The sequence below is a fragment of the Anolis sagrei genome, chromosome 1, assembly GCF_037176765.1.
Source record: "Anolis sagrei isolate rAnoSag1 chromosome 1, rAnoSag1.mat, whole genome shotgun sequence".
Lineage (NCBI taxonomy): Eukaryota > Metazoa > Chordata > Lepidosauria > Squamata > Dactyloidae > Anolis > Anolis sagrei.
Window position 1 is genome coordinate 39,061,898 of NC_090021.1, and position 27,737 is coordinate 39,089,634.

Sequence of the window (27,737 nt, forward strand, 5' to 3'; positions counted from 1 at the left end):
GGGACACAACTTATCTCATTAAAACCTTTTATTTATATTTTTAGAAAATCTGATTTATAGCTTATTTCACATATTTAATTTATTTATTTTATTTATTTATATCACACCTTTTCTCTCCATTTGGAGACTCACAAATAAAAGCATCTCAGTACAACTTAAAATACACAAATATTAAACAACATTCATATTAAAACAATCCAGGTTAAAACCATAAAAGCATATTAAATCACCTCATAATATCACAGCAGCCCTTGATGGTCTAAATATAATCATCTTTAAAAGCCTTCCTTTAAAAGACTCAGAAATTTCTCTGTATGCAGCTGGCGCACATACACAGTTTGGAAAGCTCTGAGGTAGAAAATGGCAATTCTGATATGATTTGATATGAATGCATTTGAAAGTATTTCTGAACTTATGTAAGTATTTCTGAACTTATGAAAGTATGGATTTGCTTAAATCCTGCTCGTTTTATACTAGATTTGCAGGTAATTTGATTGAAGCAGGTGTACCTACCATTTTTTAAAGATCATCTGAGGAGGCCCTGCTCTCTGTTCCGCCTCCCTCACAGGCGAAGACAAGAGTCAGGGCCTTCTCAGTGGTGGCCCCTCTGCTGTGGAACTCTCCTCCCATGGATCAACCCCCTCCCTCCTGACCTTCCACAGGACAGTGAAAATGTGGCTTTGTGAGCAAAACTTTAGAGAACTTGTGCAATAAATAGCCTTGGAACCAGGCCCGTAGCCAGGATTTTGTTTCGGGGGGGGGGGGGGGGGGCTAAAAAAATTTCGGGGGGGGGCTGAGTTTCGGGGGGGGGCTGAGTCTGAGTGAAAGAGGGTCTAGCCTAGCAAAGCTTTTGTATCATTACCCCAATACCCCCATGCATATGGGATATATTGAGTATGGTGATCAGATCATGATATGAATAAACATAACAGTTTAAATAATGCACCAGTAAGGCCTTTTCGCGAACCACCATGAGAATTTCAGGGGGGGGGGGGCTGAAGCCCCCCGAGCCCCCCCCCCCCCCCCCCCGGCTACATGCCTGCTTGGAACAATGTGAAATGATCATTAGAACGGCTGGGATTATGCTTGTGGATTACGTATTTAACTCTGAATTTATTGTTAAATGTTTTAATTATTTTAATGCACTTTTTAATTCTATTTTAATACTAGCTGTCCCCTGCCACATGTTGCTGTGGCCCAGTCTGTGTATGTGTGTTTTGTATATGTATGTATGTATGTATGTATGTATGTGTATATGTGTTTATATATGTGGTTTTGCACATGTGTTGTAATATATTTTTATTTTTTGGCTTTTTAAGTCCCTTCCATTGTGTTTTCCAGTGTTTTATGAGTGATGGTCACTTGTTGGCCTGATAAGTGTATTGTGTCCAAATTTGGTGTCAATTCGTCCAGTGGTTTTTGAATTATGCTAATCCCACAAATGAACGTTACATTTTCTTTATATAGATTTATTTAAGTGTACATTGTGTTTTAAGGCATTGAATCGTTGCCTGTATGTAAACCCACCTTGAGTCTCCTCCGGGGTGAGAAAGGCGGGGTAGAAATGTCGTAAATAAATAAATTAAAAATAAATTTGGCCCTCCAGATGTTTTGGACTTCAGCTCCCATAATTCCTGGCCATTGGACAAGCTGGCTAGTGCTTCTGGGTGTTGGCGTCCCAAACACCTGGAGGGCCATTGGTTGTGCAGGCCTGGAGGGTCAAAGACCAACATAAACTCACCATATTTAATTAAATGTTACTATGTGGGTAGTTTACATAGGTCGGCAAGTGCAAATTGTACTATGTTTTAAATGAGTATTCTGATTATTTATTTATTTATTTATTTATTGGTGTTGGAACAAATTATATATAGGCCAAGATGAATGAGAAGATAAGACGACAGCAAAAACTGCTGGCGTCTCGTCTGCAGCATAGACCAGATGACACAGATGTACCACATATGGTGAAAGGAAAGTTTCTCAAACATGAAGAAGCATCTAGAACTGCAGAAGGTGAACATCCACATGTGAGAGAAACTTTAATTTTTACAATGTATAGAATAGTATGTTACTTAAACTATTGAAAGACATTATGGTGCTACCTTTCATAATGATCCAAAATATGTCTCTAGGCTTTTTTTCCTGACCTTCATGATAACTGTGACAAAAGGTTATGGTGGCATATTTGTTGCATTAACCATCAAAAAGGCACAAAATGCATAACTATAGTTTTCAAAGGTTACTAACTTAATCAGACAAAGATGGTTAAAATGATGCAGGGGAAGAAAGCTTACCTTGTTGCATCTCCATCTTACTGATTAATTTATTTCATTTATAGGTCACCTTTCTTCTAATAATAACTGGACTCAAGGTGGCTAACAACATATTTTAAAACAACATAAAATAATAATGTAATAAAACTTTATTCGTATCTCCCCAAGGGGACTCAGGGCAGTTTCCAGCATACATGGCAAATGTTCAGTGCCAAAAAAGGAAAAACATACAAACAAATTACATCAAAACAGATCACAGCAAGCAATATATATAAGCACCCTAAATTTAGACTTAATAACAGAAAGAAATAACCAAAGATAAAATAAAATTATACAAAGTCATTGATTTAAATATAAAAAGAGATTAAACAATGTATGAAGTCAAAACATTAAAAAATATCCATTAAAAGACCACATATAAACCTTAAAAAAGAGTATCACACAGCATTAAAAGTCTATCCCGGGCAGTTTTTAAAAGCCAGTGGCATATAAATGTTTCAATCTGCTGATGGAAGGGGAGCAAAGATGAGTCCATCCTGGCCCCTTTATAGAGTGAGTTCCCAAGTGGAAGCAGCCACCAAGAAGGCCTCTGCTTTGCTCCCACTAAACAAATTTGGGAAGATGGTGGGACTCAGACCCCTTCTTACACTGCCATATAAAATCCAGATTATCTTCTTTGAACTGCATTATATGGCAATGTAGACACATAATCTAGTTCAAAGCAGATAATGTGGATTATTTGCTTTGATAATCTGGATTATATGGCAGTGCAGAAGGGGCCAAAGAGAAGGGCCTCTTCAGAGAGATAATCATAGAGCCCTAAGGAGTTAAAATAAGATAATGTTTCTTTAAATAACAGATGGAAGCTGTATAATGCTTTATAGGTCAAAACCAGCACTTTGAATCATGCTGGAATCGTGAAATGAATCAGCAACAAACTGTTGCAACTAGAGAGTTATGTGCTTCTTGTAGACCAAAGAGTCAAGCAGGAATCCCCTAGCCTAGCATCATATCCTGAGAATGTTCCTCCAGGAACAAACAGCACTGTAGAATTGTATTGCTAAGCTTTGTCCCAGAGAGACATTTCAGAAGTATACCGTATTTGATATTGAAATTTTGGTTGCTGTGTTTGCTTCTGATGGTATTTAAGATGGTCTTGAGGGAGGGTTGATGCAAATGAAAATGTTTTTGCCTACATGAGTTTTTTTTAACATCATAGCCCCATTAATAAGACACTGGCTGTTCAAAAGGTCAGGTCAAATTATGTGCCTTGTGTTGGGCCTAATAAAGATTTAACATATTGCATATTGTGTAACAGTAAAAGAGGTGACTTTAGATCATACAATACTATAGTACTGTATTATTTAATGCTTTAAATGTTGATGTGTACATAGAACTTTATGAAATTCCTGGGCATTGAGTAAAAAGATATTTATTAGGATACTACTCTTTTTCATTTAAAAATTATTGCTCTTAAATCAATTTCTTTGAGAGCACCAGCAGCATCCCATCCTGCAATATAAAAAGAAAGTGAATGCAACTCTCTAGAAAGGGAAGCAGCTATTTAACCCTACTATTGATGAACTTTTGTAGAGTAGCATGTGCCAGGGTTGCATTCATTCCTACTTTATATCACAAGATATGCTCCATATGTTCTCATAAATAAATAATAATCAATAGCTCTGCTTTTCTTTGCCCATCTTAACCTGCCCCCTGTGCAGTTCATGGAGAAAGAATGTTCAGAAGCCAAAATCTCAGTCTATAACATTTAAACTTGTTGGATTTATCTGTGGCTCACATTTCTATTACCTTTAAAATGGAAAGTGCTGTCTAAGGCTCTAAGAGCCGTCGCAAACTCTGTTCCTGCGGGAGCAAACCTTGCTAGCATGTCCCTGACGTCATGAGACTCCGCCTCTCGCCCCGCCCCTTTCTCCGCCTCTTTCTCCTTGCGAGAGTGGTTTTTCCTTTGCTAGGGCAGCATTGCCAGCATACTCTCTCAGTTGGCAGAATTCAACTGAGAGAAAATGCGGGCAATGCTGCCCTAGCAAAGGAAAAACCACGCTGGCAAAGAGAAAGGGGCGGAGAAAGGGGCGGGGAGAGAGGCGCAGGCTCATGACGTCAGGGACGTGCTAGCAAGGTTTTCTCCCGCAGGAACCTAGTTTGCGACGGGTCTATGGGCTCATCTATATTGAGCAGACTAGTTTAGTGTAAATCTGGTTTGCAGCTGTTGTCCAGATCAGCTAAGATTGCACTGGTCCCCTTATGTTCACTGCATCCTCTGTGTTGCTGTTGCTGTTTCTTATGATCAGCTGAAATGGACCTGATCACCTGTCCAGTATTCTGAAGCCCTAAAACACTTGAGAGTATCAATCAAACTCTGGAGTATTCTAGGACTTTGCCTAAATCAACGTTTCCTGAAAAACAGAGCTTTGCTTTTTAAAAGAAAATGCTTAGTAGCCGTTATTACAATATTAGTGTTTGATATTTTGACATGTTATTTAATATTGAATGACATGTATCCTAGACCAGAGGTGGGAATCATGTTGTCCTCTAGAGGTTGTTGGAATAGTTCCTTCACAGCTAGTTAGTAGAGCTAAGGAACACTGGTAGGCGCAAGCTAAGACCACCAGCAAGGCCGTGTAATTCAATCATGATATAAAATGAGAATATTTTAATGTGGGTGTGACATAATAAAATGAACAATATGTTATGCCCACTCAACTGCAATGCTACACAGTCTAATACGGACCACAGTATTCTGACTAACTGAAGTCAATAAGTTCTCACTGGCTCTTTTCTTAAAGTTATTTCCTGCAGATATTCCTTCAGATCTCCGCACAGCTGTTTGTAGAACAAATACTGCAAGAAAACGCAAAGAAAAAAACAAAAAAGGAGAGCTGGGTTTTGAGTATGTGTACGTAAACTTCATATCACTTTTAAATTACTTGGTAAAAGTCAAAAAGGGTAGAGATAAATTCAGTTGTTAGTCCCATTGAGACTAACAACTTGGCTAGTCAATACTTATATAAATGCAATTGATTTAGTAGATATACAAGTAACAGTTTGATTTTATCTACAGAATATTGGGGTTAACCTAGATGTGATGTTAAATGCATGATCTTAAGGTGTCGCCTCCCCTTCAATCTTCTGTAGATATTAAGAATAATAGCTGTGGGGTGGAAATGAATCAGGATTAGGAGAATTTTTTTAGTCACTTTGAATACTATTTTTTAGTGGAACAGCAACGTATACATTTACCACTACAAGTAGTTACCACCTTTCAAGCCATATACAGCTTGGGTCCAGAACATCTGAAAGATTCTATCTCCTACATCTTCAGGGGAAGGGTTTACTGCTACCTTTGTTAAGGACCTATCACTTTCTTGATCATAAATATGTGTTCTTAAGGCATGTAAGTTCGTGCATCTGATGAAGTAGACTTAAGTCTACAAAAGCTTAGCTCTCAATTTCTTTCAGCTTTTCTTAAAGGTGTTACAAGGTCCTTTTGCATACTTAGGGGACCTGGTCATACATCAAATGATTCTTGGCTGTATCTTGTAAAGAAATACGTTGCAGCGTCAAAGCAATGCAAATTGTGATCTATATAGGTGTCTGGTCATGTATGGACCTCTTTCTTTATCGAACACATACTGATGTAAAGGGGGAATGACTGGCTTTCTGAAAGAAAGATAAAGCATTCTGTCTAACAATCAGTTCTCGAGAGGGTGGCTGAGCGCACCTCCGGTGTGAAGAGGCCCTCGAGGCCACAGGGTGAGATGTATTTGGCCCGAAGGTGGGGGCGGAGCCAGCACCACGCCGTCCTGTTCCTGATCTTGTGACTCTGGTATGGAGGGCGTTGGGAGGGACGACGTTGGGATAGAGAGAGTTGGCAGGGTAGGATCTGGGGCCAAAATCTCCTCAGGCAGTTGGGGGCAGACTGTTAAATCATTTAGTGTAGTTTGGCTCAAAGAGCCATGCCCCTGCTCTGCTGAAGGGGCTGGTGTCATTTAAAGTGTGGCAGCAGAGGTCCCAGCCCTTTCAGGAGGGATTAGCCTGGCTACAGCATTATCAGAACCATCATTAGCCTTGGCTTTTTTAGCCTTCTTCTTTTGTGCCACTGGAGCCATTTTTTCAACAGCTGTTAAAGGTAAGTCATTGCCATGACCCCCTGAGGGGGCAGATTTGATGGCAGTGTGTTTAGCCTGGGAGGGAGGAAGCAAGGCTCGCTCGTATAGCGCAGCCTTAAGGTGAGACACCTTATTTTTTCTGGTCTGGGGTGTAAAAGCAAGGCAGATTGAACAGGATTTGGCCAAATGGCCCTCCCCTAGGCAAAGAAGGCAGAGAGAGTGTCCATCGTTCTCTGAATAAGGTGTTGAACAAGGAGCACAGCATTTGAAGGCTTAAGAAGCCACCATGTTCGCCACAATAATAAGGGTTTTCCCATCGTGGTCAGCTGTGAATCTCACATATGATTTATTCCTGCACTGGCACAGGCAGCTTTGTCCACTCTCCCTGTCAGTATAAATAGCCCGTGGGAGGGGCTACTGCCTAGTTCTTCCACCACAAGAAGCAGTCAGAAGTCCTGAGGCATGACGTGGATTAAAGAGTGGGGAGGATGGGTGGGGATGTGCGAATTCACAGGTGACCACTCGGGAAACTATGGTTACCGGTAAGCAACCCATATTTACTTAATAGAGAAGTCCAGTAATCAGTCCGTAGTCAGAATCCAGGCAGTCCAACAAGCACAGTTGACTACGATGGGAAACTACGGTTATAGGTAAGCAACCCATGTTTTCTTTTTATTGACTGATATTACCAAGTTGGGACAGCCTGAAGTAGAAGATTCTCTGGAAGAACTCATAGCCATTAGTATCCATGAAATGAGCTCTGGAACTATTCTTCAACAACCCATTCTTTCTCTCAATACAACTCAACTGGATTTTCTGTTTGTCTCCCCTTTTTCATTTTTTAATGAAGAGTACTACATATCATTTGTTAGTCTCTTGGCAGTGAGCCCAGTTAAATTGTGGTGAGGAAAAAGATTCTGGGGTTCATGGACGCAAGTAGCTATGAGGTCTTTCAAAGAATGTTTTATTCTAGGCACAATAGGACAATATCTGTCACAGTTTCCTTGTCAGTACTGTCCTGGAGGAGTTGGTACTGTCTTGTTAAAGTTGCCTCTGCCTAGTAAATATGGTGGTATTTATAGATATAGATATATATTATTTTTTGCTTTTTAGTTTCTCAAGAATACAGAAGGAAAGAACAAAACGAGTTGTTGACCATGCTCATGAAGTGACCGAGTGGGATGAACAGAAGGGCTTAGAATATTCCATTCTGAAAAGCAAGAACACAGAGAAGCTTTCTATTACTTCTCTCTATGAAGATACTAGCTGCACTGTTGATACTTTCGTTGAACATGAAGGAAAGTATAATAGATAGGCCTTTGTTGGAAATGCAGCTAGGAAATTGTTAATAAGGCATCAAATTGTTGCCTATTGTAGGGTTGCCCTGAGTCCCCTTCGGGGTGAGAAGGACAGGGTAATGCGATAAATAAATAAATAAATAAAATTGAATGGGAAATAATATTTTCTCTTTTAATTTGTGTATTATATGTAAATGGGTGAAAGTTATGCAAGCAGAATTAGATTTTCACCCTTTTGTAGATATGAGAAGAGGATGTGGAGGAGGACACTTTTGAAGTGTTCTATGCAAAAGGTATTTGACTGCCAACCATCAGGATAATCTCTTAACTCGTGTATTTCTGTTTGCAAAGAAAGGCACCAAATCAAAGGACTATATGGTTACTTTGCTCTTGTTATTTGGAACTATGTCCCTTTTTAATTTAAGTAAGAAATAGTAACTCAATTTTATTTTTATAATACACAATTGTAGCTTTTGTGTGATTTTCCCTGTCCTGAGTATGAATTATCCTGCATACAGATACTGATTCTTATGTTCTTTTGAAAAACACAACAGGCATTTAACAAGTCTTTGAGCTGTGCAGGCATCAGAAATTACTTGGACATCATGGGAACACTGATAAAAAGCAGTGTTCAGTTATAGTATGTCACAGGCTACTTCGAGCAGCAGTTACATATATTTATTTTCTGTTGCAGCTCAAGAAGAAATTGAAGTGCAACCCGTTTCTTCACAGTTAAGTTGCCACAGAAGAACATGTATGAAATTTCAAGCAGGGTACGATCACAAGTTTGTCAGGGAAAAGTCTCCTCCCTCTTATGATAAAACTGGTATGTACATCAAAACTCAGATGTTGCCACTTATGTTGTTGAAGCCAACACTATTTGTTGTTCATTATTTTATGCATTGACTTACTTTGTGAGTTATCAGAACAAAGATAAAATGTTTGCGCCTCATTTAAAATAGTGGGAACTACGATACCCTCTACGTTTTATTGAACTGTAACTCCCAGCATTTTTTAGCATTGGCTATTTGACCTATTCTTGCCTATCCTGGCTATATTGTTTTCCTGTACTCGCACAACATAAGCATATAGCTTAGTTTAATTTGCTACAAACAAACATACTGGTAGTCTTTTCCTGATCTCATGTGTGCCTAGATGTTTCCCTAAACAATTTTGTTTGCTTTTACTTAATTAATTTTCTTTATAACATAGCTAGGAAAAAATAAATGAAATAAATTAAACTGTATGGCTTCTGAAATAATTTTGTTTGGAATAATTTTGTTTTAAAGTTACCTTATGTATCAAGAATAGTACATTTTCTCTGTAACTGTATAATTAATGGCACAGTATACTTAAAGCAGTAGTCAAACAGTGTTTGGAAGATAGTATTATTCCCTATTGTTATAGATGGAGTAAAACAGTATTCTTTTGGTAGTGGAAAAGGAGCCATTCAGGAATGTAATCTTTTCTGCCAGCCAGGAAAGGCAAAAGATGGGTCTTTTTCATTGACTCCCTAGTTTCTCTGTGCAGTTTTTTCATGCTACCAGAACATATCCACTGCTTCTTGACTACTTCTGTTTTCTTAACCTATGCTTAATTTATTTGTGTTTATTCTTTAGTTTCTATCAGTAAATTTTAAAAATTGTAAAAAATAAAAAAATCCTTTAGTTGCTTTTTAGTTTTAGCATGTTTTCCCCAGCCTCTAGTAAATCAGTGTCCCTTCCCAAACCATGTTTTCCCCCCTCTCACTCTGATTATTGGAGACATATTAAAGTTATAGGTGACACCTAGTGGCTTGACTTTGCTAATAATGTTAGCATCCTAACTTCATCAAATGTTTTCTGGGGATTTTCAACTTCTCATTCATTACATATTTGTCAGGAATTAGTTAGTTTCACTGTGAGTGGTATGCCAGGCAAATTACCACATTTTTATAGTGCAACAAGAAGAGTAATAAAATAATAAGAATATAATAAGAATAAGAATAAAGAAATGTAAAGCATTAATAACAGACTCAACCAGATCAGCTGTCACTTCTGCAAGCATTTTCTACAATATTCCTTTAGAATAAATTTGTAGATATGCTCCATGAGCATCCTGTCTTCATCAAGCATTGTACTTTGGAAAGGTTTGTATCCTGGCAAGAGGGTCCTCGAGCAGGTAGTCTGCTCTTAAATTCATTCCAATGTTTTCTTCCTTACCACATGTTCCTTCCTAACATGGGTACAGGTTTAGGTATATTCCAGTTCTGGATGTATCTTTCTCTGGTGGCAGAGAATGGTATGTTGGGGAATTACTATGAAGGTTATTCTTGCCAAGGAGAAGACATCCAGCCTCTTGGTGGCAAACATGTTCTTTTCTTTTTTTTATTCTGCCTCTGGCTTTTGTATTGAACTGCATGGAGGAGCTACGGATCTAATTAAAATGACTTAATTTAGATGATGTAATCACTTGCCTAGCCTGGGCAACAGATTAACCTATTCCTGGATGTTTCCTTTTTGGCAAGACTGGACCTTCATGGTAAATTAGCAGTGTAATATTCCATATTTTAAATCATTCAAATTATTCTGTATTACACAATGAATTGTACATTGTAATAATCAGACAGTAATGGAAGCTTGCAAACCTGTTTATCTGTGCAAAGGACAGAGCATGTGAAGTAAACGGAAGAGAGTCTGAGCCCTACCCATAGTGTGCTGAAATACAGTTTAGCAGAATGTCACTGCAGTCTCTATGTGCCCAAAATCACTTACTGTGACCTCAATGTAAGAATGATTTGTGTGGATTATCACAAAAGTCTTTACTTTATGTGGTAGCATAGTTAAACCCAACAACGCGCCAACTTTGACAAATATCACAATACTGAAAGTAACATTGACTGGCCTCTTTTCCCTCTAAGAGCCCATTATTGATGATGTAATATCACATATTTTGAGACTGAGAGATAAACTTGGATGGGAGACATCATTACCAAGATGTGGATTTATAGCTGACGCAGATGGTAGAACTGATAAGCAGAAGATTATTTTGCCGGTATTCTATTTTCCATTCAGTTCATTTTTAAATAATTATTTGCTTGCTGTTCAAGTCCCAAATAAGTAGTTAATTAATAAAAGAAATGATTTTAATATGATTAATTATTAAGTCCTATTAAGTAATGGTGAAGTGCTATTTAGTTTCTAGCAAGTTACTTTTTGAAACTCATATTTTTATTCATATTCTGTATTTTCCCAAAAATGGGATTCAATATTATTTAAAATAATTTGCATGACGTGGTCAAGATGGGGAATTCTGGGAATTGTAGACACCCAAAGTAACTTTTCCAGGTTCTGGTTTTGGACTGGTAGAATTGGAATTCTGTTGTTCAAGCTGGCACATTGAAATAGTGCTTCAGTTTATATCTTAGCCTTTTGGATGCTTCTTTAATGTTATAATTGCAACTAGGCCAGAAATGGATGTGTATTTGGTCAATGAACTGGGAAAGCTACTTTTCACATTACAGCTCACAGCATCCCTCAGCACTCTTAGAAACATTCAACTGTGTTTGATTTTCTCTTAAATTTAAGAAGCAAATAGTGAGTAGATGTAAAATTTATTTTGTGTGGTTTCTTATCCCTATTTTACAAGTACAGAACCTGAAATATGAAAGGGCTAGTATATTGACATACAGAGGCTGACTGATAAGTTTGCTTGATGACATACTTACAGTGGAAGCCAGAGAAGAAATGTCACAAGCTAGCTACGTTGATATATCTGTGGCTACCATTAAAATCTTTCACTCTCCATAAAATTTCACAGAACTTGCTTATTTCAATTATTAAGGGAAAACTGTCCCTTTATAATTGAAATTTGAAGACACTTTATTTCATGGCAGAATATGTGATAGAGCCTGGCTTGTGAGTCCAGAGTTCCCCAAACAGTTAAATCAATATTGTTGCAGAAGCGATAAAAAAGCCACAAGGCAGCAGCAATTCGCCAATAACAAGGGAGAACTGTTTCCAAATTGCACTTCCTTGTAACTTACATGGGTATTCTAACTAGAACATCAAGATGTTCTTTGAATTGCCAGAGAGTAATTTACTAGTGTTGGGTTCTCCCACACCCCATCCTATTCCTGCAAGAACCATGTTCTTTTTTTTGTTTGCAGCTATTAACTATTCATCCCTCCTCTGACAGTTTTTGTTTTCCTACCATAACAACCAGTCATACATTTTACGTTCCCTGGCAGTTTTGGAAAAAATTAATGATTCCCTTTAAATCATTACCCAGGTGCTTGTCACATGTCCATCAGAACTGTATTTTCCACAAAGATTAAATGCTCAGACATTTCTAACAGATGTTTCGCAAACAAAAGAACAAAACAAAGCCCTGGATTGTTAACAGAAACCTCATATGTTAAAATCCTTGTAGACTAACTGTGTTAGGGTGCATACACACAACTGTTAAGGGAGAAATAATAGTCATGGACTTGCTGGCGTTCATGATTCACTTAGTGATATGGGGAAGATTTGGAAGCAGGGGACTTCAAAGATTTCTGATACCACATCAATTGGTGATGGGGAGTAAGTAGTTTAAAGAGCTGCCAGTGGACAAAAAATTGAGTGCAGGAATCCCAATAACGATATAAACCATATTATAGTGACAACGGATGTTAGCCTTTCAGATAACAAGCATGCTGTGACAATATGGCAGGCCAGGGATTTTGGATGAAAACATACAAGCAGTACAATGTCAATCTTATAGTGTTGAAAGTGGCATGGCTATTACTCAAATTCCATCAGATGGTGAAAACAAAATGTATTTCAGGAGGCACAGCATCAAAAGACCATGTGCTGTTAGTAACGCCATATTGGCCAAGGAGACCTTGGTTTCCCTTACTTCTGCAGTTGTCATATACTACCAAGAGCATTGCTGAAGATACCAAATTTTTGACAGAAGACACAGTACTACATACAAACCCAAGATTTCTGAAAGGAGTAATTTTGAAAGGTTCATTGGGATTTGAATTTAGTTTTGAATGCCCTTTGAACCAATAAGAGAGACATCACATGGCATACTTTCATTTAAAGTGGCTATTAGTCGCAATAACATCAGGAATTTATGTGTTAAAGTAGGCAATGTTATCAGTTCATATCTTTTTATCATAGTGACGGATAAAGAAGTCTTATTGTTAAGTTCAGCTTTTGTGCCAAAGTATGTTAATTTAGGAACAGGATTTAATACAAGATCTTAACAAATATTCTGTTAAAATCCATAGCATTCAAAGGAGCAGGTCTGGCATACTTTTGATGTCAGACAAGCTGTGTAAAGAGAACAAGCAGAATTCAGACAGAAGGCTTATTCATTCCCTATTATATATTGGTCCAGAAAGCATTCAAACAAATCATAGCTAGATGGCTGAAAACATATATTTATTTGTGCTATGATTTAGTTGTGAAGCCTCATTCGATAAGGTTGATTTCAATAACTGTGGCATATGCACTGTCTCATTTTTGAAAGGCATTTGCAAAACTAGGTTGGAAGGATTCAACAACATTTGTGAGGCATTACAAGATGAGTAAATTTGTATTAGCGACTGCAGGTTTTGAAAGAATGGTGCTGCAGTCAGTGTTGGATTTTTTTAAATATTGAGACTTGGGAATATATCAATTCTAGTGGATTATTGCTCCAGCGATAATGTGGAATTGAATTTACTATGAACGTTCATTCTTGAATAGCCAGAGGCATAATCCACTTCCACTTTTGCCATTAAAAAAGAGGTAGAATAGTTAAGGTATAGATTGCTTATTTTGCGTAATTTGAGCATTAAGTTGCAATGTAACCATTTAAATGTTTGAGTAGTTATTTAGGTTGATGCAGGGCAACGTACAAAACTGTTAGAAAAGGGGTAAGTACCTAATGACTGAAATAGAAAAATAATGTGTTCCTGTCTAGGAAAGATTCACACATAGGAAAACATAGTAAATTATGCCTCAAGCCATCAAAGAATGTACTTTCTGAATAAGTCCTGTTTCACATTTAAATTTCTAAGAACTTCCAACATTTTATAAAGCATACTTTCCTCCATTACGGCTCTCCTTTACCTAGGTGTTATGGACTCTGTCCTTTCTTCCTCACATGACATCATGATATCTAGTATTTCACTCTCTCCTCATCAATAGTCAATGACAGAAATGAAAAAGAGTATCCTCAAACTTTTAAAGCAGAGGGTCAGTTCATGGTCCCTCAGACTATTGGGAGGCCAGTCTATAGTTTGATAAAAACATGAACAAATTTCTATGCACACTGCACATAACTTATTTGGAGTGCAAAAATATATGAAATAACAATACAGCATTTAAAATGAACAATTTTAACCAACATGAACTTACCAGTATTTCAGTGGGAAGTGTGGGCCTACTTTTAGCTGATGAGTCAAGTTAATTAGGATTGTTGTTGCTGTGTGCCTTCAAGTCATTTCAGACCTATGTCAACCCTAAGTCTAATGTTAAGGGCGGTGGGTGGATAAATGACCTTGAAGGGCCAAATCTGTCACACAGGCCGTGATCTCATTTGACCCAAGTGTGTTATTTGGTGCAAGACATCTTCTATTAATTTGAAGTTCAGATGTCTGTTTAGGTTATAATTTCACTTTATTTTCCTTCACTAATCAATACTTGTAAATTCTTCAAATACATAGTGTGGTAGCAAGTAACTTTTATTCTATTTTACTTGAATTTATTTTAAATTAGTCAATACTTCCCACAATTCTGGTACAATTTAAAAAAACATGTAAAAGATGTACATATTTTAATCTTTACATAGAATAATCTATTGATTTATTTTCTGGAATCAGAGTGTTTCATTACAGAAAGATGATGGAGAGTATGTGTACTGTCTTATAAGAAGCAGGGATGATCCTAAAGCAGCCTACGATCCTTATGACCTTCAAGTAGTTTCGGCAAATTTGGCTAGACAATTTAAAGAATATTGGACTATTACAGCTTCATATGTTTCTAAGGTAATATAAATTCTTTTCCAGGTCACAATTTCAAACTATTGACTACCAAGTCTAGCAAGGCTTATATAGCAAGCCCTTATTTCTCGTGCTGTAGTCCAGTGGTAAAGTGTGTTAAACTGCTGATCTGCTGAACATGCTGACCAAAAGGTTGGTGGTTTGAATCCGGGGAGCGGGGTGAGCTTCTGCCAACCTAGCAATTTGAAAACATGCAGATGTGAGTAGATTAATAGGTACTGCTCCGGCGGAAAGGGACTGCCAACCTAGCAGTTTGAAAACATGCAAATGTGAGAAGATCACATTTGCATGTGATTACCACTGGACTACAGCACGAGAAGATCAATAGGTACTGCTCCTGCGCTCCATGCAGTCATGTCGGCCACACGACCTAGGAGGTGCCTATGGACAACGCTGGCTCTTCGGCTTAGAAAAGGAAATTAGCACCAAACTCCAAAGTCAGACTTAATGTCAAGGGTAAACCTTTACTTAATTAGTCTTGTGCAAACTCCTATTAAAAATTACTTCCATTGCACAGCTTCACCTCAAGTGCCCAAAAATATTCATCAGGCTCACCCATGTTGCTGTTTACTGCCACTCAAGCCGAAAAAGAAAGTGAGGAAGATGGGAGGACTGCTTTTCTTTGGTTTGGTGAGGAAGGGACAGTAATGTAGGAACATTGCTTCTATGCCACACCAAAAAGCTTTTTATCTGCTTCTCATCACTGTCTTCACACTGCCTCCCTAAAAGCAGTTTCTTTCCTTGATCTTTTCCCTTCCCTTTTTTTCCATGCTGCATTCTCATTCCTTCTCACTTATAGTCCTTTATCTTTATTTGCATAGATGTAGACATTGTATTTGTATACATGTGGACAAAAAGATCCTTTCTTCTTTAGCTCTTCCTAAGTATGTTCCTTCTATGAATTTTTAAAAGGAAATAAGATTTATTTGTTACAAGCCCCTACGTTTTACCCTTAACTTAGCTGTGGGCTGTAGCAAAACCCTTAATTTTGCCCTGAAAACCTGCTCTGTACTTGTACATGAGGTCATTTTATACACCTCAAAGTTGATCGCAAGTCATAGGGTCAATTCTTTATTTTTTAAAGTGGATGTAAGATTCAAAGATTGGTTTATATATACATTACAGTGAAGTTTTTGATAATTCATCATCCCCACCTAGAGGTAAGAATGGATAATGCAAAATAAAGTTTTGAGTCATGTTTTCTAGGGCTGGGCGATTTCGTTTCGTAATTTCGTAATTCGTTAAAAAATCGTTATTTTTTTTGGTTACGAAGCGATAACGAACCATTCAGGAGCATCTAAAAAACGAAACGAATTTTTCAATTCGTTTCGTAATTGCTTCGTATTCATTTCGAAATCGTTTCGTTATTATTTCCGCATGTCTGGGGCAAGTTTTATAGCTGTTGTTTGTTTAATCAGTGAAAAAAAATTATAAATATCACACCAACAGTCAACAACAGAGGGAGAGGGAAGCTTCAGAAGTTCCCCCTGTCCCATATGGAGGTTTTTTAGCATATTGCGCGGTCGCGTCCGCCATTAACGAATTGATTCGTATTCGTTTCGTATTCATTTTGTATTGTTTCGTAATTTTACGAAATTTCGTAAATATCGAACTTTTTTAAAGAAAAATTTCGGAATTCTTTTAAATATCGAAACGCAAAAAACCCCAAAAACGAATCGAGTTTAGAAACAAATTTTTCCGTGGTTGCCCAGCCCTAATGTTTTCTTTATGTTCTTTTATGGAAACTGTTGACATTTATGCTTATCTCTGATAAATGTTTGAAGCCATACAAAAATGAATGTAACTTACAGAAATAGAAATCTTAAAAGAGCATATTGTAAGTCTAAATAATCATTCATCTCATGTAAAAGAAACTGCTAATGTAAAATAGTTCATAGTTATGAAAGTAATTTAATAGCTGCTCAAACAATTAATTTTTGACTCTGAATCAATTCCTAAATCTGATTTTACTTCATTTTTCTAGTTTACCTTGGTGTGTGGAGAAGAAAAAATGGAAATAAGGCCAGTAATAGAGTGGTTATATGAAAGACAACTTTATTATGCCTTACGTAGTATTAAGATATGTTTTAACTTCAGGTAAGACCTTAAGTATAAGTTTGATCAAGAAGTACTCTTCCACATATAGAAAGGCATTTTCTGATATAACTTGAAATCTTTATATACTGATGGTGATTGCAAACACCAGTCCAATTGGGAATTGCAATCTCCTAAGTAGAAATAGCATATTCATTGGAACCATAGGAATGCAAGGAATGAGGACATCTTCATTCCAGAATATCAAGAAAGAGAATCCACAAGGCCTGCTTCGTAGTGGATTATATGTCAGTGTAGATATAGGGCCCTTCCTTACTGCCGTAGAACCCAGAATATCAAGGCATATCATCCACAATGTCTGCTTTGAATTGGGTTATCTGAGTCAAGACTGCCATGTAACCCAGTTCAATGTGGATCATATACAACTGTGTGGAAGGAGCCTAAAGAAAGACACAGGGCACCCAAAGGACCCCAATGAAGTAAATAATAAACGTAAAAAAGCATTCCTGAGGACGGGGTGGCACTGGAGGAGAGAAGGAGGGAGGAAGGCCCGGCACCCTCAGATGATACAATGATTGACAGCGAGGGCTTTTTTTAAAGGAAGAGCTTTGAAGTTAGGGAAACCGAATGGAGGGGACATGATGTGCATGTCCGCACAGAGCCCAAGGGGTGAGGCCTGCCTTACCTGCCCAAAGAGGATTGGCTCTTTGGGCAGGTGGCCAAGGGGAGCTCCCTCTCCCTCAGGTGCATGTTCGGAGTGAGGCAGAGAAGCAGTGTTGAGGGGGGAAGACAAAGGCGTGACCCCGAGGCCCATCAACATTGTGTGCCCCCGCGCAATCCCCCCCTTTCAGGGCAGAGCGAGCCACTCCAAAGCAAAGAAGGACAACAATAAACTATACTCATGAAATGAACACTATGGTAAATGGCACATCTCAGTTCCAACACAATTAAATCAAAATGAAGCTAAATTGAAAAGAGAATTCGATATAGCAATACATTTGAAAAGATTGAAATAAAATAGAAAAATATGTAGTATAGTGTGTGTTACTTTGACGTCCTGCAAAAGGCGCTGTTTTTTGAAAAAAATACATTTTTATTTGTCACAGGTGTGACATATATATAATAGTATGCGAAAACATAAAAACGTGCCTATTTGAATGCTATGTTGCGTCAAAAACTGAAAGCAATCAGTGAAGTATTTGGGGAGATTTAAGGTTTTGAATAAACAGACATTTAGATTTTTATTTATATAGATAACAGCAATGGGAATCCTATGACACCCTAGATACTATTGAATTACAAGTCACAGCCTAGTTTGGAAGAAGTCAGCAAAGCTATCAACCAACTAAAAATACAAAGCTTGCAGATCCCTGATGAAATATTTAAAGAGGGTGACCCACAGCTGACACAACAACTCCTCCAGCTCATTGAAAAAGTCTGGGCATCTGAGAAATCCCAGCAGATTTCATTATCCTTATCAAAAAGGGGGAAAGAACAGATTGTGGAAACTATCGAGGTATCTCCGTTCTAACCTCTGCTGGGAAATCCACACAAGAATCCTGGCAAACTTCCTTATACCTATTTCAGAAGACATCCTTCCAAATCCCAGAATGGCTTTTGCCTCTCCAGAGGAACAGTGGATATGCTCATTTTCCAAGAAAAATGCAGGGAACAAAATCAACCTCTGTATATGGCACTCATTGACCTTGCAAAGGCATTCGACACATTGAATCACAGTGCTCTCTGGACTATCCTCCAAAAAATTGGATGCCCTGAGAAATTGGTGAACATTCTGCGACTCATCCATGATGTCAACAGTCTTGGACAGCAGTAGTTCCCAAAGTGACCCATTTAAAGTGAAATCAGGTGTCAAATAGGAATGTGTTATTGCCCCAACCTTATTTTCCATCTTCATCGCTATGATACTTTACCTTGTTGATGGGAAGCTTCACACCCATGTGGAAATCTATCAGACAGATGGCAAGCTAGTTAACCTCAGCAGACTGAAAGCCAAAACCAAGGTCACGTCTGTTACAGAACTCCAATGTGCTGATGATAATGTAGGCTGTGCTCATTCAGAAGAAGACCTAGAAGCCACTCTAAACATGTTTGCAGAAGCATACAAAAAGACTGGCTTCTTACTGAACATCAAGAAAACCAAAGTGCTCTTTCAACAGGCCCCAGGCGTTATCTGCATGGCCAGAAATACAGTTTAATGGTGTAATGTTGACAATTTCCACTACCTTGGCAGCCACCTCTCCACAAAAGTTAACATCAACACTGAAATACAACATCATCTAAGCTCTGCAACTGTAGCTTTTTTTTTTAATGAAGCAGAGAATATTTGAGGATTGGGGCATTTGTAGGGATATCACAAGGCATGTTTATAAAGCTATTGTTCTTCCAACACTGTTGTATGCCTGTGAAACATGGACAATCTATAGATATCACACTCAACTTATGGAATGATTCCATCAGCATTGCCTCTAAAAATCATGCAAATCTCTTGGGAAGACAGGTGGACAAATAGCAGTGGTCAACTATTACCAACAGGGCTGTGGAATTCAAAGAGGCACAAATGGAAGATGAAAGGGAGAAATGTGTTAAGAGGAAGGCACGTCAAGCCACCCCTTGTTGGGACCACCTTCCATCTGGAAATGGATGTTCTCACTGCAACAGAACATGCAAATCAAGAATATGTCTCTATAGTCATGTACGGATCTACTGCCAAGACCCTACACTCGGAAGGCAATCATACTTGGCCACAAGTGATAGATAGCCTGTGATGCTGACTATTGAACTGCAAATCCCAGCAACTCTGGCTAGCATAACCAAATGCTAGCAATGCTTATTCTTGGACCATAACATTAATCATTTATAGACGTTGTAGTCTTCCAAATCTGGAGTGGAAAAGGTTGGGAGAAAGTTGGTCAATCTCAAAGAGAATGTGTGACAGATGTTTGCATTAGGGGTTTTTTTTATCCAGAGGTTCTTGAATGAGGTGTTAATAAGTATTAAAAAGTGTATATATAGGGTAGTAGTATTTTTATCCAACAAGTCCTGAAATTTCACTCACTCTTCTTGAATTTTTTTTGTAGTTATTAGTAATAACGCTGAAGTTAATTATGACCATTTCACAGACTCTTATGCTGTATCCAAAGTCTTTCAGAATTACCGTTTTCTTGACATCCATTTTTACAGGGTCTCCCAGTTGCCATCTGAGGATCGAGTCTCTTAATCTTTTGACAGCAATTTTGTAGCACATTCAGAATTTGCCCCAAAGGTCTGGTCTGTTTCTCCACATCAAGTTCTTGTGTTCTGAGACCCTCCATGAAATTTTGGATTAACATCTTTCTCCAACTTTGGGCCACATCAGGAGTGTCTTAATCTTTTAAATACATGCTTTTCCAAGTAAAATCCATTTCTGATTTCTCCCCGTTTTTCATAAAGTCTTTTCTTTTCTTTCCAGAAAAATTAAATATTTTATTGTGTGGAAAAGCAAAGTTAAGAGATCAAAAGTAAAGAAGAGCAAGTAAGTGTGAAGGAGTGTTATGAGCACAGGACCGTTTAAGAACATATCTCTAGAATACATAAAAATTTTAGTTTTATATTGTAATACCATTCTAGATGATGGCGGTGATAATAAATATTATTTGTTACCTACCTCTCCTCATGGCTCGAGGTAAGGCCCCAACACAGATAAAACATATCACCATAAAACACATACATTAAAACAAACTACCACAAAATACATACTATATTTTCTGGTGTATAAGACTAATTTTTAACCCAGGAAAATCTTATCAAAAGTTGTCTTATACGCCAGGTGTTGTTTTATAGGGCAGGTGCTGAAACTTCTGTGCTGGACTGGAGAATCTGCAGTCACCACATATGGTGGGGGGAGCTCAAAAACGGCTGTGGCTGCATCTCTGCTGTATGCAAGCAGCAAGAGCGATGCTGTACAGGTACAGTAGAAGGAAATCCACTCACCAGGATTTGTAGAAAGAAGTGACTTAACACAGTCCTTGTGATGATGTGAGGGGGCGCCTCACCGGGAAGGTGTAAGTGAAGGGCAAAGCAAGCTGCAGGCGTCCAGGATGCCCAGGGCTTGGAAGACAAGCTTCCTTCCACTCCAGAGCCTAGCCCGTGCTTATAACATAACTGAGATGAGACCACCTTCCCTCAGGCAAAGACCTCTACCTCGCCTTCGCTTTCTTCTTTCTGAAGAATTAGTTAATTAATGTCTGTGAAAGTGCATCAGTTCTTCCCTCCAACAGGCCCATCCTCTTCCTCCTTCTCCTTTCTCCCTTCCAGCAGCTTCCTTTCCTTCTCAACCCTTCCCTCCCTCCTTCCTTCCCCTTGGATTCACCACTTGATGGGCAATCTCCCTGACCACGATGACCTCTTCCCCTTCCCTTTCCTCCTCTTCCTCCTCGCCCACTGTGGCAACAGAGGAAAGAGAGAATGAAGCATGGGAGAGAGGAGAGAAGGCTCTTTTGACAGCCTGGAGAAAGAGCAAGAGAGAGAGAAGGGCCTCTACTCTCCTCTCTCGGCTACTCCCGTTGCCTTTGCAAAACTTGCAAGGCTTCCTCCCTTCAGCAATCAATCATCAGAGGCAGCAGAGACAAAGGAGATCCAGATAGATTAAAAGCACTGCTTTGCATTTGTTTTTGAGCAAATTGATGTGTGTGTGTGTGTGTGTGTGTGTGATGGCGGGTGGGCGGGGAAGATGTTCTCAGTTTCAGCCAAACCGCAACAACACTGGTTGCACCCTCTGCTTCAAAATAACAGTCCTCACCTTTATAATCATAAATGTCCCAGCAGCTGCTAGAAGAGGATACCAGTAAGCACTACAATGACTTCACTGGCTCAACCCCTCCTACACGAGGGAGAAAACAAACCTTCCCTAATACACATGCTTGCAAGTGCACACACATGGCCACACACACAATAGCGATAACATCAACACGGATTTCAGCCTCTGCTTCATAACATATCCAAACACTGGATATCTCTGCTTCATTACCATAATGTTATAACCAATGCCTCTGCTTCATAGTTGTAGTAATAATATCATCATCCACATCTAATAGGTAGGTACATCCGCTTCATAATTGTCCAGATAGCTGCCTCTACTTCAAAATATTACTATTACTACTGCCTCTACTTCAAAATAACAGCCCTCACATCACATAGGGAGGACTCTCTGCTTTAAAATCATAAAGCTGCTGGAAGAGAATACAATGCAACCATTCTGCAAGACTTGCTGACCGTACTTGCACCAGAATGCAAGCACACACACATGGCCACACACACACACAAGTTTCCTGTTGTAGTCAACTGAATTGCACATTTGGTATCTCTGCGCCTGCACAGTACAGCTTTCGGAAACTTCTGGAAAATAAAAATAGACATTTTATTCCTGCCTAGCCCCGCCCACCCTCCTCGAGTACATATAGTCCGTGGGCGGGGCTAGCCACCAGTTCTCTTCCGCCGCAAATGAGCCAGAAGTGGGGGGCATGACAAAAACCACTGAACGAATTGCCGCCACATTTGGCCACAAGACACTGACTAACCCAAGGAGTGACCATCACTCAAAAAAATTATTTTGTCATTTGGGAATTATAGTTGCTGGGATTTATAGTTTACTTGCAATCAAAGAGCATTCTGAACTCCACCAATGATGGAATTGAACCAGTCGTGGCACACAGGACTCCCATGACCAACAGAAAACACTGGAAGGGTTTGGTGGGCATTGACCTTGAGTTTGGGAGTTGTAATTCACCTACATCCAGAGAGCACTGTGGACTCAAACAATGATGGATCTGGACCAAATTTGGCATGAATATTCCATATGCCCAAATATGAACACAGATGTAGTTTGGGGAAAATAGTCCTTGACCTTTGGGAGTTGTAGTTACTGGGATTTATAGTTCATCTACAAAGAGCATGCTGAACCACACCAACGACAGAATTGGGGCAAGCTTCCCACACAGGACCCCCATACTTAAGGCCATCCAGTCCAACTCCCTTCACCAGGGCAAGAAAGCATAATCAAAGCCCTCCTGGCAAAGAGCCATCCAGCCATAGATATAGATAGATATATATGATTCACACACAGAGAGTTATAGTATCAGATTTGAAAGGGACCCCTAAAGAAGGACAATGATATGTTGCATGTTCTAGAGTAGGCAAACCAGACAATCTAAACAACACTGACAAAGAAACAACAAGAAATACTGTTTACCCACAAGCATAAAGAAATTACATTATTTTCCAGATCATCAGACTGGGCCACAGCAACGTGTGGCAGGGGACAGCTAGTACAATATAAAATACAAAATAAATACAAATATTAAAATACAAATAGAAAGTAAACTTAAAATTCACAGTTTAAAATTGACTGGGCAGTCCTGCTGGAAACAATTCATGAAGGGTGGGCAGGGCATATTCATTCATGTGTGTGTTGTTGATACAGATACACACTTTAAAGATAAGGTTCAAAATTACTTTTCCCCATGATGAGTATGTATTATTTCCATTATCAGAGGCAGTTTATCTCTTTATAGCACTTAACCTATCAGCCAAAAAATTGTACTGCTTTGCTGCTGAGCTTACCATAGAAATCTGGTCACCAAATAGTGGAATAGGTAAACCCTTATTTTGATCCAGAACTGCTCTTACTACATTCTTAGGAGAGAGGAGGAATGATGGTTAGCATGGGCTATCTAATTTGTCATAGTTAAGAATTATGAGTTTCATATGGGTTACCAGTACCAACCTCAAATTTAGTGGGATATGAAGATGTGTCCTAAGACATCTGGACAGGAATCAGATTTCTACTGCTCTGGGCTAGCATCAGATTTAGAGGTTCGTGTAGATGTTCCCTATGTCTGGATCTACACTGTCAAAGAATGCAGTTGCAGTATGAACTGCAATATATGGTCGTCGTTGATCCATATAATGCAGTCTGAACTGTATTGAATTGCCTCATATGGGTCTACACTGACCATATAACGCCGTTCAAACTGCATTATTTGGCAGTGTAGATCCATCCCAAGAAGTCTGCACAGGAATCTAAAAAATAGGGTGGAATGTGATCATGCAGCAAACAAGGGCCCTGTCTACAAAGACCAAAATAAAAATTATAGTTCTTCTTGCCTACTATCTTGACACACAAGGTTCATGACATTTTGTATTTCAATTGGGATTTTGATCCTTAAACCACTTTATTAAGAATTGCCTTTCACCCAGAATTTTGAATACAAATGATTTACAGGTTTTGTTTTGTGTAACAGTCCTGAGCAGTTTGCATTGGTGCTGGAGGAGGTGTAGAGGGTGACCCAAATTGGTTGATAAAAGCCAACAAGTCACATGATTGTTTCTGCCAGGAAGTGGATTTTAGGAATTTTATAATTTTAGGAATTTTATAATTTTAAAATTTCTATAATCTTATTAATGAGATTTTTATGCACTTAGGTCATTGTATTTACACTTATGTATTGTTGTCTGCACGTGGCACTTGGAGTGCTTTTGTGAGCTGTCCTGAGTCCCTTGGGGAGATTTATTTATTTATTTATAATTCAAACTTATATGCCGCCACTCCCCTGGGGCTCGGAGTGGCTTACAAGAACAGGCTAAAATCTAACACAATTTTAAAACCATTTAAAAACAACAATGGTGGTAGGGTACAAATAATAATAATAATAATAATAATTATTATTATTATTATTATTATAAGATGACCTTGCCCAGGAGATACGTGAGGATGCCAAAGACAAACTTGCCAAGATGTGATTGCTGCATATGGTGCTAATGTAGCAAGCATGAGTTCATGTGGATCAGGAAAATATTTATTTATTTTTGGTATTTCTACCCCGTCACTTCTCTATCCCCGAAGGGGGACTCAGGACGGCTTACAATGGGCACCGATACGATGCCACTACATAACAATTACAATAATAATACCACAATTGTACCTGAATAATAATTAAAACAATACATCAGCAGTCATTAAAACAGTAAAACAGTCTTATTAGCCATATCGCCGTTCCAGTCAATGTCCCTCTAAAGTGCTACATACATCTACTGTCCAAAAGCCTGGTCACAAAACCATTATTTTAATTTCTTTCTAAAAGCCAGAGCAAATAAGGGATATTTTTCCAAGTATACACATTTCTATCATTAAGTTGAAGATGCAGTATGCAGCTTATAATGCCAGTATAAGTGTTGACATCAAATATATTTCTGTAAAGAGAATTTAACATTTCAAACTTCTTGTTTATAGAATGGTGATATACAAACAACTGTTTTTTGTTGATGAGATATTGCAAAGATGCTTGCTTTATATCCAAGCGTTGTGCGTGGATGTGAGTAGCCCTAAGAGAAATAAATCTTCAGAGGATCTAACTATTCATTTTTTAAAGGTGAGAAGAAACAATATTTAGAATACAAAAAAAACCCTAATCTAAATGTATTTGTTTACTTATCTCAGCCAACAACATGAATAATTTAAAAGCTACAGATAGTCAAGTAAGGTATTATCTGAAAGCCCAGACACATATGGCATTTAAAGCAACTTAAATGATTTAAAAACATAAAGTGAAAACACCCCACATTTTAAATATCTGTCTGTAAAAGTCAGTTGATGACTAAATGCTCAATTGATTCAAAATATCTTTTGTGGCCCGAGGAGTGCTGAAAGAGAGAGGACTTGCTTGCCATGGGAGACTGAACCTAGGAGACTAATGCATACTCCAGTTATTCACCACGGAATGGAATATTGGGTGAACTTGATCCGGTCACTATATCGGAGTCCAATCTACTTCATAACATTGCTGTGAAAGTAAAGTGCTATCTTGAATTCACTGGGAAAAAAGGTTATAAATGTAACAAGATACTGTAATGTGATTACCCTAACTATAAATTAGTATTTAGTTCTGTTTTCAGCTGATACAGGAGAGAAAATGAACAAAATCCTTCATTATCAAATGTAGCTCCAATAATTGAAACCTGTCATCACTATTCCTGCTTCTGCTATCCCACCCCACCCAATTCATCTCTTAAGCCAAGCAGTACACCAACTGAAGAATTTCTGAGGTGCTGTAGATTGGGATGTTGGCAAATGCTGACCTCAGAACTCTCCTGGTTGTAGGACACATTGAGATTGATTACTAAAGAGATCCTTCAGTGTTCTGCTATAACTGTTCACAACAAATTTCTGGGAAAGCACTGCAGTCACAATGTCCTGAACACCCAATTTGTAACCCCTTGGACAGGGCTGTAGCCAGAAAAAAATTTCGGGGAGGGTTGACAATTTCGGTGGGGGGGGGGGGGGTTGAAAATTTCAGGGAGGGTTGAAAATTTCAGGGGGGTGGGTGGAGACCTGCCTCCTAGCTCACGCTGAAGCAAAGAGTACAGCAGGGGGCAGAGCAACCTTCAATAGCCTGCAGCTCCGCCCCTGTCAACCACTTCCACCAAGTCTGACCTCCTTAATGAGAGCATTCAACACCCCCCCCCCCCAAACTTGGTTGCTTTGCTACATCGGCTATTGCTGCAAGTAATGACAGTGTGAATAAATTGTCAATATTTGCTTGAGATAGTGCTTACAGTTCTGGAGGGACTCTTAATTTTTTGCATCTCATAGACTTAGCATGGGGATTTGTTTTTTTAAAAAAATCTGAAACATTTCGGGGGGGGGGGGTTGAACCCCTAAAACCACCCCCTCACTACAGGCCTGCCCTTGGATACCCTTCTAAGAATTAGGTTTTTGGAGTTGTGTTTTATTACTAGTCATTATAAGCCAGATTTCCAAAAGTTGCCAGTTTACAGTCACAAGTACTGATCAAGATGCTACCCTAAATGTCAATTGTTTTTTTTCTCCCCTCATTCTTTGTACTAGTTGGGACTTAAGTAATGCTAAGTATAATTAATTTGACTCTTATGTTCTGTATAGTTGTCACATTTGCTAGCTTGAAAAAGTAAGTTCCCATCATTATTTGTAATACATTTTCTTGTTTTAAAACAAATTTTCTTCAAGTTCTGGATGGATGCTTGCCATAGATGCAGGCGAAACGTCAGGAGAAATGCCTCTAGAACATGGCTCTATAGCCCGAGAAAACCCACAAGAACCTAGTTTCTTCAAGTTGCTTTGTGTATGTTGAGAATAACATACTTTCACATGTGAGTCAAAAGTTTGATAGGAAATCTCTATATTTGTTGTGATTTTTTTCTTTGTTTTACTAGGTAGACACTTCCCACACTTACTCTTTGAATGAATTTTGTGAGAAACAATATCAACAGAGTCAACAAGCACTTTCTCTAGTACAAACTTTTAAAGACAAAGTAATCAAAGTAATTCAGAGCTCTTTATTAAAGGTAATATCATAAATCCCTTTATTTCTTACATTTTTATTTTGCATATATTTACTGTATTTATTATGTAGCTCAGTTTTTACATTTAGAACTTCAATGATATTTGTGTATTGTACCATATCAAATATTATTTGTTAGCTACTTTGATTATTTATGAAGAATGTTCAGATATAAAAAACAAATGAATGAATAAATTATATAATATTGGATACAGAATAGAATGAGATCTTGTTCTTTCCACTTTAAGAAATTGGACTTACTCAGGGGTAGATACAAGTACTGCACTGATGTTCTCCCTGGAGAGTGGTGGAGGCTCCTTCTTTGAAAGCTTTTAAACAGAGGCTGGATGGCCATCTCTCAGGGGTGCTTTGAATGCAATATTCCTGCTTCTTGGCAAGGGGTTGGACTGGATGACCCATGAGGTCTCTTCCAACTCTACAATTCTATGATTCTATGATTCTCTATCACGGAAATTGACCATAAACAGTATTTGCTCTTTCACCTCTGTTCCTAAGGTGCTTCTGATATTTCAAGGCTATGATATTTCATAGTATCTTGAGATACTCTGAAATCTCTGAATCATTCTTCAGTCAAG

At 38.4% G+C, this 27,737-nt stretch overlaps 1 protein-coding gene across 1 annotated transcript in view; it reads left to right on the forward strand.

The window, feature by feature from the left end:
- The first annotated feature begins 1,880 nt into the window (after positions 1–1,880).
- Positions 1,881–27,737, forward strand: part of DNAH14 (dynein axonemal heavy chain 14) — a 204,829-nt gene continuing 178,972 nt past the window's right edge. The window contains 9 exon segments of the mRNA XM_067463629.1: positions 1,881–2,013; positions 7,950–7,991; positions 8,393–8,524; positions 10,598–10,731; positions 14,534–14,698; positions 16,698–16,810; positions 20,238–20,300; positions 25,056–25,194; positions 27,014–27,145. Of these exon segments, the coding sequence (XP_067319730.1) occupies positions 1,881–2,013; positions 7,950–7,991; positions 8,393–8,524; positions 10,598–10,731; positions 14,534–14,698; positions 16,698–16,810; positions 20,238–20,300; positions 25,056–25,194; positions 27,014–27,145 (1,053 nt within the window).